General features: G+C 39.9%; 1 protein-coding gene across 1 annotated transcript; it reads left to right on the top strand.

The window, feature by feature from the left end:
• Nucleotides 1-2,454: 2,454 nt before the first annotated feature.
• CHMP2B (charged multivesicular body protein 2B) lies at nucleotides 2,455-14,468 on the top strand. Its single transcript, XM_054056118.1, has 6 exons — nucleotides 2,455-2,611; nucleotides 6,130-6,221; nucleotides 9,135-9,329; nucleotides 11,813-11,915; nucleotides 12,980-13,086; nucleotides 13,236-14,468. Exons 1-6 carry the CDS (start codon nucleotides 2,578-2,580, stop codon nucleotides 13,347-13,349), a joined length of 645 nt encoding a protein of 214 aa, XP_053912093.1. The 5' UTR covers nucleotides 2,455-2,577; the 3' UTR covers nucleotides 13,350-14,468.
• The last annotated feature ends 4,232 nt before the right edge of the window (nucleotides 14,469-18,700 follow it).

Raw genomic sequence — 18,700 nt, forward strand, 5'->3', positions numbered from 1 at the left:
AAAGCTTATGGCTCCTTTTCCTCAGACATACCTTATTTATTGCGGTCAAGAAGCCTATTGCGGAGATCTTTGTTTGCCTCATCACAAGTAAACATTCATGAAGAAATATTGTGGAAGAAAAGCGTTTCTGGTCTCACAGCTAATCAGTACAATCTAACAGTACCCCCCAGTCAAACTACCCAGCCTCTCTCGAAAAAAGTGGGGAAGTGAATCTAAATTGCAAGCGCTCTCCTCCCCTTCATCTGTGCATTTTCAAAGCCATGATTTACTAACCCATCCCTAACTGATCTGACATAACAGACAACACAGACATACAGGAATAAGCTTGTAAAGGTTTTTATTTTATTTATCTCACAATGAATGGCGAAATGATCATAGTGTCTATGGCATCATACAAGATCTGGATTTTAGTGTAGCACAATTGGTGAAGAGCAACTAAAACGCCACACGAAGAACAATGAAAATTTGCTATTTGCAATAAAATTAGTATTTCTGGAAAATCCAGAAATACTGACACCAAATATGTAGTTTGCACATACTTATGCCCAAATATATCTTTACACTGCTATTACAATATTCTAACAGATTGTTTTTCTATGCAAGATTATAAAAGTGTGGTTTATTAAGGTACTGACACTATAAACTTACAATTCTTCCTCAGGTTAAATTTACATCTAGCTATCAAAATGCATTGCTGCATTACGATGACTTGTTTTTCCTTACAAATTAACATAACGCCCCCAATACATTAAAGTCAAGGTATGTGTAGCTAATATTCACACTGATAGCTGTATATTTTCTACTATAGCTCCTTTGTTATTTTCTAATGCTAAGACGTGTACATAGGCAATTGGCAACGATGAAACTACAGCTATGTTCTAAACTACCTTATTAAAAATCAAGGATTGTAATTAGGCACTGAATACCAAAAAAATTATTACTCCTTTCTGCACAGTCTCACATCTTATGCACCATGGCAGCTGTGATGCTCAAAGACTCATCTTAGAGAATTCATATTACTGCTTCCCTAAGCACGGCAACAGCTGAGGACAAGCTGGAAAGGTCCTTTACACAAAAAAACAAACCCAAAGCCCCCTATGTTGATACTCGCAAAGGCTGCAGGAGCACTGCGCCCAACACACCCCACATTCCACGACATGCACGTGCCACAGCACTTCCCACCCAACACAGGTGGAAAAAAAACCCCACACATGTTTAGCTGCAATTTGAGACCAACCCCTCCCAGCTGCCCAGTGTGTGGAACTGCACAGGGAGAGGTGGCATGGGAAGTGAGCCTGAAGAACACCGTGTTGCTGAATGTAATTTATTTGTAATCGTTAGATAGGTATGACGAAAACAGAAAGCATTTATCGGTGAGCAGAGTGGGATGATGCAATGGCCCAGATACCAACACCACCGTCATCATTACCATCATCATCATCATCATGGGGAGAGGGGGGCTCCCCACGATACTGAAAATGTTGGCAAATAAACTCCTTCAGACTGGATTTGGAGTCTTAGAAAGAAAGCACCCTTTATCAAGCCTGGGCAACTCCATCAATCGTATGCAGTGAGACAGGAGCTGGAACACGATGCATTTCCCACTCACATGCAGATGGACAGATTCTCCCAGAAATCTTATGCATATTCTATTATTTTCCAAGGACTGATTTTAATGTTATTATGAACTTCGTAACAGTCCAGTCTCTTGCTGACCTGGAGCTTTGGAGCAGCTGTGCCTGCCCTTGCACTGGAGATGGGGAGAGGCTGCAAAGAGAGGGGATGGCAGGGGCGGAGACGTACTCAGCACAGACTGCACTGAACACAGGCCGTTATCATCTCCAAAGAATAAACAATGTCTGGAAAAAAACCTGTTTGGAAACAACACTCTGGCAGGGGGGCATCCTGTCTAACTTTCAAGAATACAATTACTTAGATGATCTTGACTCTACTTGAGCTTAAACCAAAATATTCCACTTTTTTGTAATACGGGCTACTTGTATCAAGCAGAGCCCGGTCACAAGTTCGTGTCCCCCTGTCGGCATGGTCCCAGCGCTCCTTTCCCGCAGCTCGTGGTGACCAAGCCCACAGAAGAATCCCGCAGGGAGGCGCTGCCCTCTCGCCGCCCCGAGCCCCTGAGCACCGGCAGCAGCCGCGGCTGCGCTGCGGGTGGTGCCAGCGCGGTGGGCGGGGTCAATGCAGTGGGCGGAGTCAGAGCGGTGGGCGGGATCAGAATAATGGGGCGGAGTAAGGGTGGTGGGCGGGGTCGTAGTGGTAGGAGGGGTCAACGCAGTGGGCGGGGTCAGTGCTGTGGGCGGAGCCGGAGCGATGGGTGGGAGTCAGAGCGACGGGTAGGAATCAGCGCTGGGCGGAGTCACCTGAGTGGGAGGAGTTAGATCGCTGGGTGGAGTCAGATCGGTGGGCGGAGTCATCTCGGTGGGTGGAGTCAGAGCCCCTCCTGGGCGGGCGGAGGCGGAGCCGGGCGGGGCTAAGCGGCGCGGCGCTTCCTGGTCACCTGGGAGGGAAGGAGGCAGGAGCGGGCTGAGCCGGCGGCGGGGCTCGGATTTGGCTGCCGCCATGGCCTCGCTCTTCAAGAAGAAGACTGTGGATGGTGAGTGGGCAGCGATCCCGTCGGTGGCTGCGGGGCGCTGAAAGTCCCGGCGGAGCGGGGGCAGGCCGGGAGCGGTGGAGGGAAGCGCGCGGCGGGGTGACTCACGGGTGGCAGTGGGGCGAGGCCGCGAGGCAGGGCGGCTCCGGGAGGGAACGGGAAGAGCGGGGTTAAGGTTTGGGGAAAGACGGAGGAGAGGGGGAAGGGACATCTCGGGGATGAAAAGAGGAGGAGGAGGTTGGGACGGGGCGTCCTCGGATGGAAAGAAGGGGGAGGAGGGAAGGGGCCCTATGGAGATGGAATGAGGGGGGAGAGGTTGGGGAAGGGGCGTCTCGGGGATCTAAAGAGGGGGGAGAAAAGGTCGTCCCGGGGTGGCGGGCGCTGCGGGACGCAGGGGAGGCTGCGTTGTTTGCTGTGCGGTTGGCAAAGAAGAGGGAACGTCTTGCTGGCAGCGAGGGAACAGCACAGGCCCGCGAAGAGTTGCTGGAGCTGGGATTGACCGGGAAACGGGAGCGGTTTTTGCGGGAGGCAGTTCCCCGCGGGATCCGCGATTCTCCTGCTCGGCTGTGCTGGGAGCTGCGGGAGGAGCCGGCGCCTCCCGCTGCCCTTGGCTTTGTATGCGGGGCTTGAGACGAGTTTGCACTTCGCACCCAACGCGGGTGGAAAACAAACCCACGCGTGTTTAACTGCGGTTTGAGGACCAAAACCCTCCAGCTGCCCAATGCGCGGAACTCGCGGGGGTGAAGTGGTGCGGGAAGGGAGCCCCAAGAGCACGGCGTGGCAGGGTGCGTTTATTTGTAATCATTAGATATGCATGAAGAAATCCAAAAGCATTTAGCAGTGAGCCCAGCGGGATGTCCCAGACATCACCACTATCACTGTCATCATAGAATGGTTTGGGTTGGAAGGGATCTTAAAGCTCATCCAGTTCCAACCCCCCCTGCCATGGGCAGGGACACCTCTCACCAGACCAGGCTGCTTAAGGCCCCATCCAACCTCGCCTTGAACACCTCTAGAACACCACATTTTTTCGTTAATAAATCAGACAAGTTAGTGCAGAAATAGAGTTTTTGAAAGGCAAAAAACCCAAAAAAGATTGCTTACCTAACAGCAGTCCTGTGGGTGATGGCCAGCCCCTCCAAATTCATGTGCTCCACCCATGGGCAGATGCTGGCTGCAGCTTAGTGAGCCCCAGAACTGGCTAGCTAGCATGTTGGATGCCCTCTGTCAAATCAAGTAGGTCCTCATTTGAAAATGGCACACCGAAAATGATGCTGTGCGTCAACCAATTGTGTGTCACCAAGGGATAATACGTGTTTCCTGCTTGTCTCTTACTGTGTTTGGTGCGACACATGAGGGGGGAGTAAGGGTGAGATTGCATGGAGCTTCCATGACCAAGGTGGATTGTTGGAACCAGACCAAGCCCTGCTAGATGTCTCTTGTCTAACCTGTTTTCAAGAATGGAGATGCTTCCTCCTTACCCTAGTGTATGAGGTGGCAGCATGACACACAGGAGTGGTTATGGGCAAAAGGCTGTCTCCTCCTGTCTTCTGGAATAAAGCTAGGAGTTTGCATCACTGAACGCAGACAAATAAGAATGAAGTTCTTATCTTGGCCTTCACTTGCAAAAATGAATGAAAGAGCATGTAACTGGAGATAGTTGGTGGGGTTCTTTTTTGTGTATTGCTATTCCGATGCCACAATGTGACATCGGAAACAACAGAAATCTGCGTCATGCTCACCCTTATTGTCTCCTGTCTTAAGTACAGTTTTTGTTTCTTCTAGTCTTGAAGTTCCTACTTCTCAAGCTTTCTATGCTAAGAGATCTTTTTTTAGTAGTTATGGTAGTTAGAAAAGACAGTCTTGTATGTAGCTATTAAGCTTTTTAATTTTTGCGAGTACAGCTGTGCAAGTGATATGTGCTTGTGTACCTTCAAAAGTACTTGCCTGTAGCATTATTTTCAGAGTTATTGTCACTGCTGCTTTGCTGGTATGAAGAACACAGTGTTATGTTCTCTGTTATCTTTCAGCTCTTTGTTATTGTCCATTGAAAAGTTGACATGTCATGAAGATGCTTTTTGTGTAGATCTTGGAGCAGAGGTAGCGCTGTAAAAAGATAACTCTTCCAGAGTTTGTTTGGAATATGTATTTATTTGTCTAAGAACAGTTGGTAGGAGGGGATATGTATGTATATGTATGCCCTCTTTAAAAAAATGCCGCTGAAGGTTTGGGGATTTCTGATTCAAACCTATCAAGGCTGAAATATTTTCAGCAATAGATGTTTAATAGTATGTCTGATTGTGGGAATAAAGAACCTAAATGCTTCTTTCTGTGTATGGAAGAATTGTTGGAAGCCTTAAAAAATGAAAAGGGTGGCTGCAGTTTCTACAATCTATCCTTCGTGCCTTTATTTCTGTTAGTAACTCTGCCAGTTTGTATTAATTTTCACAAGCTTCAAACTTTAAGTATAATAGCAGCAGTCTGCGATGATGTTATTTCTGTGGATTAGAAGAAAGAGCTCTAAAAAAGTTTATGGGACAGTCTGCTTCTTTTAGTCTCCCATCCAAAGTTCATCTAATGTCATGTTGATACGTGTATTGGCAGTAGATTAATCTCTTGTCTATATAAGTTGAAGGATGCTAAGTCAGATGCATTCCTCTCCACCTTTGCCCGGTTGAATCACACCTGAGCGCATGCTGTAAAAGCTAACAAAAGTTAATTGCAACTGGCATGATTGCATATACTGTAAATAGTACTTCCTTTTAGTAAGTAGATATGACTAGTAAATAATTTTTAAATAGTGGAGTGATCAAAACTCCTATGAAGAATGATGTGTTTCACCTGACAGACTGTTCAAGCTTTTGCTGGCTACATTACTGTTCAGGAAACTTAAATTTATTAGAAAGCTTCTACTTTCATACCTAAATATTCTTACGCATCTGCTAACTGAAAAAAATTGGAAAGCTGTGGCTTGAAGTTGGGTTCCACAGATGCAGTACATTTGCAGTGGAGGGTAATCTCTGTTGAACCAGAATAAGGACAGAGAATAGCAGGATAAAGGACTTGCATTGGAAAAATATCTTCATGGTTTTCATGGATAGAGAAACTCCTGAACTGCTTTGAGATCTCATACATGAAGTTTCTTCTGCTGTTGCAGTTAGGCCTGACTTATTGAAAAGGCACGGGCTCACAATGTACAGTTTATGGCTGAATTAGAGTTGAAAGTTGAGAAGTGTATATACCTACCTTCTACTTGCTATGGTAAATAAATACACTAGGTAAAATAGCCTTTTTATTATGGGACCTGGCCCGTGATGCTGAAGCATAAGCATGTTGCATATACAAAATTGTATTTTGTTAATATTTCCTATATTTGAAATGCTGACAACTCTTCTGATAGCTGACTTCATTCTGAACAAAGGGAGGCTGTCAAACGTACTGCATGTCTGCAGAGTGCTAAGGAGACAAGATGTTTATGTAGCGTTGAATGCTTTTCTCAGCTATAAATATTTTCTTTTCAGATGTAATAAAGGAGCAAAATCGAGAGTTAAGAGGTACGCAGAGGGCTATAACCAGAGACAGAGCTGGACTCGAAAAACAGGAAAAACAACTGGTAAGCAGAGAAGAGAACTTTAATTTTACTCTTTAAAAACAAACACCCACCCCCAATAGAACAGAAAGCCTGCAAAACACTAAAGACATAACTGCGTGTGTAATAATTGTCTTCCCCTTTTTGACTTTTCAGTTGTCAAGATTGTGTTGGAAAAAACTTACTATCTAAAAGTGCTAGCCTTTGATATAGGAAAAGCCTGAAACAGTGTATTTAAATTGAATAACCACATTCGTTTTTCCCTTCTGTTCTTAGTATTCTCTATCCTTCAAAAGGCTTTTCCTGATAGGCTTGTAAATCGGTGGTCTTGTAGTGGAAAACCTAAAAGTGTCACTGCTGTCAAATGTTACCATGATTCTCCAGTGGGAGAGCGTACTTGAAAAACCATAGAGTATCATGAATACCCCATAGGCTTGTTATTTTCATTCATATAGAACTTCCCTAAAACTAGCTAATAATAGTAAAACTATCTGCCTAAATCAAGATTTATTTACAACTTAATCTGTGAGCTATCAAGTATTCAGTGAATGAATGCTGCACCTGTGTGGCAGTATAATTGGATAAATAGATGTGACAGATGGTGGGATTTGATGCATGAAGACATGCTCAGACTATGGGAAAAGCTATTGAAATCCAGCCACTGTTTCAGTAGCTACTGAGGTGTTGTTTCATGGCAGCAGGTTGCATAAATACCAAGAGCTGGGAATAATAAACTAAAAGAGGTCAGAGAAATTGTTTCTGGAAGCCTCGTACATGCACAATAGAGTAGGATCCTCATAGATAAAGCATTTTTCAGTATGAGAAATATACTGACTCTGGAAATAACCTTAATTTTTCATGAGTACTCATGTTGAAGTTTGGATTACTTGCTACAGTACATTGTTTCAGAAATGTTGGATTTCTGAGGAGAAGAAAGGTGAGGTGAAATATGTCTTTGAAAAAGTTAAAAATTGCTGTTGGGATGAGAGAATCAGTGGACAGTGCGTAATAATTTTCAAAGTCCTCAGATGAAAAATGACCAAGGACTGATCAGTCCATCTCAGAACATTTTATTAGGTACTTTCTTCAGAATGATTTATTTTTTAAATTTTTTTTATCTATGAGGTACTACACTGAGAAAACCTAGTTTTATTAATTCTGTGTGTGAAATACTTATAGTATGCCAACAGTACTGTTTCAGTTCAGTAACCTTCTATGACTATATGAATTTTGATTATTTTTTCCAGAAGAACATAACTGACTTGAATTAGTTGTCCCCAAACCTCTCAAAAGCAAATAGTGTATTTCAGCCCTCTACCCAAATTATTCTAATTAAAAATAAAATCATCCATATGTAGGGTTTCATTTCTGCAGCTGGATTATCTGCAGTGATTTAGCAGTAGTTTGTGTTGGTTTGTCTTTCACTTTGAAAACCCAATTGTAAATGCTACTTAGATATTTAACCTCAATGAGACAACATCTATTTTCAAAAGTTTGCTGTTGAAACTAGGGTGCAAACCTTTGTTTGCTAGTGTGCAAGTTAATCCCCTCTTCTATCCCTCCCAGTATTGAGGTATAAGAAGGAGAGGTTATTTGGGGCATGCTATAGAAATTTAGTTTTGTGGTCTCTGTGAGCTACTTGAAAAGGGGACAGCTTTGATATACTTCAAGCTTTCAGTGTTTGAACAGTCTCATGCTCCTTATTTGCTGATCTGTCCCTTCTCAGATCAAAAATAGTATGTATGACACAGCCTTTCAGAAACTGTGGATTGTGCCAGTGCAATCTCTAATAGTAAACTTAACCATGATCTTTCCTAGTAGTAAAACTAATGCAGTGGGTTAGTTTACACTTGCCTTTAAACATGACTGTTTCGCATATCCTGGTGACAAATGTTTACCTTTTCAGAGCAACATATCTTCTTGTAAGTGCAGTTTTTGACTACCAGTGCACATAAAGTGAAGCAACTGTGTTCCTGTCACAGGCATATTCTCCTGAAGAATCATAGGACAAAGCTGGTCTTCTAAGGGCTGCTCTTACTTAATGGTAAAAATCAAAATGTATAATTGGACATATATAGAGAAGTGAGATACTACACCAACCTCTTCTTAAAAAGGCCAAGAAGGAAAAATTATTTGAAAATTTTACATCACCAAGTCAGAAATCAAAAGGCATAGTTTAAAAAAATCCCAACTGACAAGATTATTTGTGCCAAACTTTTTCTTGGTACCTCTAGGTTAAATAGCTTGCTATTTCCTCTTCAATTGATAGGTTCAGGTTTGGGGATTTTTTGTAAGCCAGAAGTGTCTGTATTAAGGTTTAACCACATGTTGTAGACAAATTATACTGATTTTAGTATGCGCTAAGTCTCGCTAAATTATGTGGGCAAACAGCCTATAATTATTGCTCTTCTACCTTTACTTCTTCCCCTGAAAAGTATCCTCTGAAGGCTGAAAAAGTGTTACAAACCTGTGAAATCCTTGTTTCTTCCAAGGTTTGATTGTCTTGATTGCCCAGGAAAGCAAGAAATCAAAGATCATTTGAGTCATAGCACTAATGGTTGGCTGGCCACAGTAATTTCTTTTTGTTTTTTTTTTTTTGAAGTGTTCCCCCATATCCAGATATGGAGTTGTATATGCACATATAAGTGAATGTGGTGTTATTCAGAAGTTGAAGCCTTTTAGGAGACTGCATGCTATGTACTATAATTCAGCTTTGCTGTGTTATATTCTTCTGGTCAAATCATAAGAGCATTGCATTTATTCTATTAAATAGCCTCGGTACAAAAGCAAGGATAACTGTTAATATCACTCTGAATGTCTTTAAAAAATCAAGAGGATAGTTAACTTCTGGAATTTAATTATTAGTGTTTAGTGCTTAATTATAGTCTTTGTTTGAATGAAAATTCTGTAGAATTAATCTTGTACCTTTTTTAACAGGAACTAGAAATAAAGAAAATGGCTAAGACTGGTAACAAAGAAGCCTGTAAAGTGCTAGCAAAACAGCTTGTACAACTGCGAAAGCAGAAAAATCGAACGTATGCTGTTAGCTCTAAAGTCACTTCTATGTCAACTCAAACAAAGGTCATGAACTCTCAGCTGAAGATGGCAGTAGCTATGTCAACTACATCAAAAGTAAGGTGTTATAAGACATTCTCTTAGATTAAAATGCAGCATGAGGTTGCAAAAGTTAATTTGTGTTCTTTTGTATAAGATAATTGAAGGGTTAAAACTTACTGTTTAATACCCCAAATACAGTAGGGAAGTGTAATTTGATTCCTATTATGAAATTCTTGTCTACTCAATCCAGCCAGTTAGCACCTAACTAAGCATATTTTCTTAGGCTAGACATATGTCAAATGTTTTCATGATAAAAATAATCTCTAATACCAGGTGAAGAATTCTCTTAGTATATGAAAAAAAACCAAACAATGCAGGTACAGTGTCTTGCCTGTATATCTTGTCACAAGCAGTTTTTATTGGGAAAAAGTAGGGTGTTTCATGTAAAAATCGAGGCAGCATGTCACACTAGCTTTAAGGCTTGTGCAAAATGTAGGTTATTGCTTTGGATCTCATGTTCCTAAGGAAATCTAATCTGGAGTTTACTGTCATTCTCACTCTCATTGCTCCAAGGAAGCAGTATTGCATTAAGTTCTCTCACAAATCTCATCTCAGGAAAATGTGAAAAAATCTCAGTTTTCTGAGTTAGTTATGAAGTTTCGCCTAATTCCCTGAATTGATAAATAGGGAGTTTGGTTTTGGCAAGGAGGATTGTTCAGTTTAGGATGTAAGAAACAGAATTGGCGTGCATAATTGTAGACAAGTTGCACTTTTATCATGTTTCAATTTAAATCCAGTTACAGGTTAAACATAGTAATGCAGTGCAACTTAGTGTGGAAAGTAATTACAGCTAAGACTTTACTGTCAGTTATCTTTTGGAAGCAGTATATTGACACATATCAGCCATTCAGTGATACAAAGCTGTGGCTCTGTAGCAAACTTTCCATTGTCTGTGACTAACCCCACAAAGGAGGCACATGTCTGACTGTACAGCTGATCAAGTTGAAGAGCCTGCTTAGTATTCTAACAACGGTGTTGCATGTGAAGAAGTTAGTTTTGCTTTTTAATTATTACTTGGTTGATTTGTTTCTATCTGTAAAATACCTTGCATTAAAGTGCTCAAAACCAAAGTGTCACTAGACTAATTTTGAAATTGAAGTCAGTAGAAAAAATAAAAATATTAAAAAAAATAAATTAACCAGCATCCAGAAAAGTGATGGGATTTGAAACAGAGCAGATACTTCTATGGACTACTTTCTGTAACTTTATTGGAGAGGAAGTTTTAAATTCTTTTAGTCACATTTAAAGTAAGTATTTTTCCTTGTCAACACAGGAAGCTTAAAGAAAAATATTCAGTTATTCATTTTGAAGCTTATAAACTATTCTTAACCTTATACAACTGTCAGTGAAAAATACATGGAATCAATTGTCTCGGCAAACAAGAAATACATGACTGCAAAGTTTTCACACTATTTTCTGTATACGTTTTAGCTTGCTTGGCCCTAATTTCAGACATAGTAAAGTCCAGTTAATAGTTACTTGTTTCTTTTAATCATGCATCTGACCCTTATTTTATGAAGAAATATAAACTATGTATCAGTTTAGTACAAATATTTATGTCCATCTGTAAGTCCTTTAAAGAACCAACACCTTATAAGTTCAGACTAACCTTTAAAATTCAAATAACGTGTCTATAAACTCAGTCTTTGAAATTCAAGGAACATTAGAAGCATAATACATTATCACTTTAAATAAACTCAGACTTGAAGGCAGAAGAGCTTCTATGAAGCCAGTAGCGGCTGTAGTAGCTTGATAGCATCCCTTTTAATTAACTGCCTCTTTTATCTTCTCAAAGTTGTTTAGACTATGTTTGAATTGCTTGTGTCTGTATTTAGGTTTTGATGTCTCATGAGAGACACAGTAGTTTTCTTCTTGGGAAAGAAGCAAGTATTAAAAACTGGTGTCTGCAAAGGCAGTGCTGCATACTTGTAATATAATGGGTGTTTATTACAGTGTCACAGAAAGATCTCTACCTGTTTCAGAGGTTCACTCTAAGCTAATATATACTTTCTGAACACTTCAATATTTGCTTCTCAGAGAAGAGAAATTTTTGCATTAAATTATAACATAAACAACCAAAATTTAATGCTTGTCCTCTAGTGGTGGTTCAAATAAATGTTCCTTACTGAATAAAAGGCCTGCAGGCACTTACATATTTAAAGTGCATAGCTTGCAAGTTAGGAAATATTGTCCCATTTTTTTCACTTAGATCAGGCAGATTTTTCCTAATATAAGGTCAGGATAAGGGTTGTAGCACAAGAAAGATGGATGCATACATTTATAAGCATATCTATTAGGCTAGTAAATAGAAATATTTCTTACTAGGTGCAGACTGTAGTATTGATCTGTTGTAGGCTGCTGTTCTCACAGTAGGCTGCTGTTGTTGTAGAGAGGCAAGGGAAGTGAAATTTGGACTGAAGGTTTTTTATTAGAAAAGTCTTATTCTTTATTAATGTATATATATTGTGATTAAGGTTTGTTTTTTTCCATGTTAATAGACAATGCAAGCAGTTAATAAGAAAATGGATCCACAAAAGACACTACAAACTATGCAGAATTTCCAGAAGGAAAACATGAAGATGGAAATGACCGAAGAAATGAGTAAGTTCTCCGCTGCAGGGAACAGCTAGCTGCAGCATTCAGTGCTCTTGGAAGTGTAGAACCAATCAAAATACTGATGCTTGAAGTTTTGTTTCTGTTATTAATGAGGCTGACACCAAAAATGAAAAGAAACTAAACAGTGCATTCCTGAGCAGGGAGGCTGAGCCTTAGGACTTTTAGTAGCTGTAGGTAGTAAATCTAGAATCCGTCTCTTTCCATCTTCGTGCAAAACACCCATTATACTTCCAGAAAGAACATACTGTAAGGGAATGGCGTTTGAGACCAGTTCAAAATGTTCTTGGCATACTGGTAGCATGACTTGAAAAATTGCTCTTTCTGTAGCTGGTAGTTCCACATGTGCTTTTTCTTCTGGGACTGGACACTTAATTTAGGTATTATTGACAATCTCAGCTTTACGTATATGGTGGTATGGGATGGGTTTGTCTCCTTTTATTTTAAGCCACAAACAACTTCCTGGGGGGTGGCAAGTTTCTTGTTCCTGATTCCATGCTCAATTAAATACCACACTTCCTGATGTTGCTAGCGTAGTCTTTCCTATTCTAAGCCCTTCCACTGTGTTGGCTGTAGTAAGCGGCATGGACTCAAAACAGTATTGTTGAGCAAGATCTGCACACCTCAACTGTTCAGAAATATATTGTTGCAATTCAGAAATTAGCTGAGTAGTTAACAATTTTGGAAGAAGGAGAAAGGTGTTTGGGTTTTTTTTTTTTGTGTTTTTTTTTTTTTTTTCATGAAACTAACAGTTTTTAAGGAAGGTTACGATCTTGGTTGGGGAGGAGATAGAGCAGCTGAACTAATTTAGTGAAATTAAACATTTTTATAACAGCAGTCTTGCCTTACCCTGTTATTGCTCTAGTTGTGCTCACAAGCTTTGCAAAGCAGAGGTAAGAAAGCCTTTCCAATATACAGGTGCTTCCTTGTTGGTATCTTATGTAGTGGTATTACTGCTGTGTTCAGGGAGGGTACAAGGATGGTACTAGATTATGCTTGTAACTTTGTTGCTCAATGCAGTGTGGATTTCTTTTTTTTTTCTTTCTTTTAAGTTAATGATACTCTAGATGATATTTTTGATGCTTCTGATGAAGAGGAAGAAAGCCAAGATATTGTTAACCAGGTGCTTGATGAGATAGGAATTGAAATCTCTGGAAAGGTATGGCTATTTTTACCCAGTTCATGTGTTTCTTCCTCTTCGTTCCCTTTTTTCAGTAGTTTATTCTAGCAGCATTAATTTTACAGTCTTTTTCTAGAAGTCAGCTTGTCATAACGTGTATTAATTTGAAGAAAACTTCTCTCTTCTAGATGGCCAAAGCTCCGTCTGCTGCCAGAGGCTTACCATCTGCATCAACATCAAAAGCTGCTACCATATCAGATGAAGAGATTGAACGACAGCTCAAAGCTTTGGGAGTTGATTAGCTTGATGGCAATATGCCGTCTGCCTTTTGATTATTCAGCTGCAGACAGATGTAAAAAGTGCAAATACTCTTTAAGTGTAACTGATATCTAGGAAAACTCTGAAGCTTCAGAAATGACAGTTTGAACTTGGTACTGGGGACAAGGAGAAGGGGAGAATATTTTGAATCAATTTATGAGGAGAGATCTGCTTGGTGTGTCCATTGCATGGATTTTTTTTTAGCTTTGGACCAACCAAGGAGGTAGTTCTAATGATAAATTCATTTATACTTATCTGGAACTGTCCTCTGACAGTTTTCTCCTGTCTCAGTTTCTGATGTATCTTCAGGGTTGGCTGTTCTGTGTCTGGTGGCAGTGCCTCCTAGGACAGCACCTATATATCATTTCTATAGAATTGTCACTATAGGAAAACTTGTAGTTTCTCATCTTAGCACAAATGAAACTTCACCTTTGCTCTTAGCTGGAAACTATTTTATATTGTTGAGAAATACACTTGAAAGTGTAGCTAATTTAGGCAGAAAGAAAAGGGATTTTATGCATTTCTTTCAAGTTCCTGTAGTAACTTTGAATGGGTTAAATAATAACTGGTTATTCTTTTTACTGAGAGGGAAGGATATAGTCCTTGTGCAGTTAATTTTCCTGGAAGAGGATTTAAATCTTTAGTGAACTTTGCATGGAAGGCACTGACTGAACTCTTATACTGTAACATAGCTGGTTTCAACAGAATTGCTGTGCCTTTATGTATATAAATCTGCTATCTTTGTGGGGTTTTTTTCAGAATGAGTCTTTGAAAGGTGACTAAACTTATAATTAAGATGGTTTCATAAAACACTGTCGAGACCTCTGTGTACACTTGATGGGACTCTGCTGAAGTTCAGAAATGCACTTGTTCAGACATGCAGCTTGTGCTCTTGCAAAAAGGACATTTGCCTGAAACAACATTTGTATATACGTTACAGTATTTCTTAATGGAAGATAACTGTGCATAATTGTATTGTTTACTAAGATGCAGTTAATCACATTGATAAGCTAAATCTAAATCTTAGTTTTGAGAACAATTTTGGATGATACCTGATAATTACTTGCCTAAACACTATAATAAAAGTGTTCTGGTCCTGTGAAGGTTTTTCTGTGGTCTCTGAACTGCATCAGCATGGTTTTCTCTTTAAGTGGGATGTATTGGGCTAATGAAAAAGGAGCTGTTGATATTTTAAATACATGACAAGGCCTGAAAATGCAGTTCCCGGGTGGTGTGAAGTTCCTCAAGCCTTACTCTGCTGGGCACTATTTGCCTCTCAGTTGTGCTGATTTAGTGGGACTGTTGGTTGAATAGAAACAACAAAATCACCTTGGCTTTAAAAAGAGAAAAGCAAAATACCTCTCAGGAGAGAAACTAGGATAACTGTGGAGGTGGACAAACTTCATAAAGAGACTTTGCTGTAGAGAAGGTGTTGCAGGAAACCCTAATCTCTATGAATCTACTGTTCTTGCACCATCGACTTTCTAAAAGCAGAGAAGGAAAAACCACACATGAGCCTTCACCTGATTTTTGGCATAGAAATACAGGTGTTCTTTCTCTTTGAAGGAAGTAATAGACAGATTATGAATCTGTGAGGTAGTTGGGTAGGAATATTTAAGTTAATATATTGCATATATCTGAAATTATGTGCATTTTCTTTTTTTTTTTTTTACAAGTTATTTTGTAAAAAATCTAATAAAAAGCTTTTTATTCCATAATGACTTTGTCTTCTGTAGGGTTGGTCTTACACATTTGTCTCTTAGTGGGCTCTTTGGAGTCTTCTTAGCTCTGATAAATTTTTCTTTGACCTGAGCTATAAAGCAGCATAATATTTCTTGTAGTTGCTTTTGGGCCTTTGACTTAAACTCAGCATTAGGTAAAGACTTGCTTGAGTTTGCATTCCCTTACGTCTGTAGCTGCTCAAGTGTGCTCTCAGGCATTGAGCAAGAAATGATAATTTGAAAGTAGTTAAGAATAAAATGTTAGTAATTGCTTGTATTTTGGTTGAACACCAAATGTCCTTTCTGAATGAAGTCTGCACTTTATCCTTTTAATGACCATCAAAGTTGCACATAATTTTTTTATGAGTTCTTTCCCCTCTCTGTGGGGTTTGACAGACAGGAATAAAGACGTTGCTTTTTGGTGTAAGTAAGACTGCCGAACTACGGCTACTGTCAATGTCTATCCAGCATTTCTGTTAACAGTTACCTTTGAATTCGTGCAGCTCTAATTTCTATAAAACTTTTTGAGTAGCATAACGAGAAGTGTTACAGGTTTGCACACTTATCTATATTTATTTCAGTTAGATTTAGTGCACTGTAGCTGTCTGTAACAAAATTGAGTCCCCTGTTTAGGAACAAAATCCTTTTAAATCGGTCTTGGCAGACTCAAAAAAACTCCGTTCAGTCTTTACGTGCCACTATCCTTGCTGACACCTTAGTAGCAACTAAATCTGAAAGTCTGCCATCCTAGGACAACAATGCAATTGTGCACACACCTGAGAATGGTTCTATGGGGGCAGACCAAGGTCCATCTCATGCAGAATCCTGCTCCACAAGTCCCCATAAGCAACAGCCAGGAGAATGCGAGAACAAGGTAAACATAGATCATGCTTCCGCCCCTAATACTCTTCCCACCTCAGTTTTAAATTTGGAGCACTTCCGGAGCCATATGCAAGTTCTTCTATATACAACAGCTTTGAGTAACTTTCTCGCCTGTAAACTTGCCGCAAGTTTATTTATATGGGCACTGATATTTTTGGGTAGAGGATTTCCACAGATATTTTTTTCCCCACCGCGTTAAGATCTACCACTTCTAGTTTTTCTTAGTGTTCTTTACAGCCTCACATTTACTCCTTGTTCTCACATTAAGCAAGATGGTCAACAACCTGCTTCCACCCAGTGTTTCAATACAGCTCGTAATTCAGTGGACCTCTATAGTGTTCAATGCATACACATCAAATCTAGAAGGGAGACAGCAGCTTAAACTGTTATTTGTCTTACCTTTGATCATTAGCTTTGCCCGTTGCCCCCTGGAGGGGCCATTTCTAAGTCTGCTGTATTCTTCAGGTGAGTGGGGCATAATACTATGCAGTACTGGGGAGACAGGGGAACCACAGACTTATATGTTGTTATAACATCTTATTTTGTCCTCTGTTCTAGTTTTAACACCTTCCTGAAGTTACCGGGGGAAAAGTAAGAGCAAGGAAAAACCCCACAAACATCTCAAAGACAAATAGTGTTGCCTGTGTTAGTCAAATGTATAAATGGAGGTGTGTAAAGCTACCCCTCGGACATCTTACCCTTTTTCCACAGCCAAGAGTGGTTTATGGCAATTACCCAGTGAGTTGCTTCAGAAAAAAAAAAAAAAATTAATTGTTGCTTTCTCTAAGTCTAATAGCTGCAGCACTTCAGCACATTAAATTGATTTCATGATTTTTTTTTTCTTTAAACAATTCTGCTCTAATTTGTATTTTCATGGGAAGAACTAGATGTGGCTGCTTCCTCCACTTAGACTTTTGCCACTTTTCTGCAAGAAAATACTGTTATGTGTCACCTCTCATTTTATTTTGCTATGCTTCTGCAATTAGAGTTCACTCATGAGACTTTTTTGTAAGACTCAAAATTGCATGTTGCAGTAAGTCTGCTCTTGAATTAACTATCACAGCATGCTAAAATGAACGAGCACGTCAGCATGATACACAACTGGAAAAAAGTAAAGCATTACCAAAACAGAAGTACAAACCATTACCTGGAATACCAAATGAATAAGAAATCTTTATTGGATGGGGAGGTTGGGAAAGACAGGCTTATAGCATTTCTAGGAAGCCTGTTAAAATTAAGAAAATAATTTAGAATATAAATAAAATGTGTATATATATATGAGTAGTTCCAACGTACATAACAACATATCACATAACATGAAGGGTACACAAATACATGCTAGCACCTTTACTGAGTGCTGATCTCAATTGTATTTATCTTTCATGCTTTTGGAAAGTTCATGATCTGCTGAGACACTTGTGGTGGATAAAAGCTATAGCTTGGTCTTTGTCTGCTGTAGTGGGTGAGCTATGCTGGTGATGACCACAGCCTGAAGAGAGTACATAGCACAATTTTTCCCCCTTGAGTTATTAAATTGAAGTTTTCTTCTAAATTAAGGGGTTATAGCAATGCATTCATCCATAAAAAAGGTATTTTTTTCAAATCCAGGAGCCCAGTTTCCATGGCTGAATATGCCTATGGTCACTGTAATAGGTATCAGAGAGAATTTAAAGTACACTAGAGAGAGAGAGCACTTAACTTGTACACACTGCTGCTAAGTAGTCTTGAACATTAAACTGCTTTTGCTTTCTTTGGGCCTATTAGCTAGACATTTTCTAAATCATCAGGTCTGTTTTATGGAAAAATAAAATGTGTCTGGCCATTACTAGTTGCATGTACTCACTTAATTTCAGTCCTGGGAAAACAGTCAAAAATACATGTATGGTAATGGGTTATTCTAATAACAATGAGCATAGCTGATGAGATGGCTGGATAATCTATCCCTGGTGAGCAGTACAGTCATTAATTCAGTTTCTTGGTGCCTGGCTTTCTGATAGGTGGATCTCTGGCACTGTTTTTGCCCCTTACTCAATTATCTCTCTAGGCTACAGGATGACAAATAAAAGATTATTTTCAATTAGTGGGGTGTAAGAGAGTGGGAATATGCAGTGCAATAAATGCTTTGTCTGGATATTTATTTTAGAGTGTAAGGGCCTTCTTTTTTTTAAAGCTTAACACAGTATCTCTGGTGTAAGTATGCCCACACATTGATTCAATCAGAAAAAAACATAATGCAGAGAAAACCCAAAGTAATGAAATCCGTGATAATTCTGTAGTTTTTTCCCCTAAAGGTGTTCAAGACCAGGTTGGATGGGGCCTTGGGCAGCCTGGTCTGGTGGGAGGTGTCCCTGCCCATGGCAGGGGGGTTGGAATTGGATGATCTTTAAGGTCCCTTCCAAGCCAAACTATTCTATGATTCTATATTCAGCAGTATCAGCACTGCTTGTTTAAGGTCGCTTATTCATCTTCTCTTCTTTCAAGCTCTCATTTCTCAATGATGCTCAGCGTTCATTGATGGAGATGGGACCCTGTCATGCGCCCAATGGCCTTCAATCTCAAAAAGGTTAGCATAGTCAGCATGGGGATATCTAGGAGTGGGGGAGGAGGGGTGAAGCACATGCATGGACATGCAGAGGCAAAATACTTTCAGTACTATAGCTGCTGATGTCAAGCTTTGTAAGCTTTCTTCAGGTACAACGGAAAGGCTTTTTTTTCCTGATGCTTAGCGAACC

The sequence above is a fragment of the Cuculus canorus genome, chromosome 1, assembly GCF_017976375.1.
Source record: "Cuculus canorus isolate bCucCan1 chromosome 1, bCucCan1.pri, whole genome shotgun sequence".
Taxonomy (NCBI): domain Eukaryota; kingdom Metazoa; phylum Chordata; class Aves; order Cuculiformes; family Cuculidae; genus Cuculus; species Cuculus canorus.

Excerpts from the sequence above, each read along its gene's own strand:
- CHMP2B (XM_054056118.1), top strand. The coding sequence starts at position 2,578 with ATGGCCTCGCTCTTCAAGAAGAAGACTGTGGATG. Across the intron at positions 6,222-9,134 it reads AAAAACAGGAAAAACAACTG|GAACTAGAAATAAAGAAAAT; the intron begins GTAAGCAGAGAA and ends CTTTTTTAACAG. Across the intron at positions 13,087-13,235 it reads GAATTGAAATCTCTGGAAAG|ATGGCCAAAGCTCCGTCTGC; the intron begins GTATGGCTATTT and ends TCTCTCTTCTAG.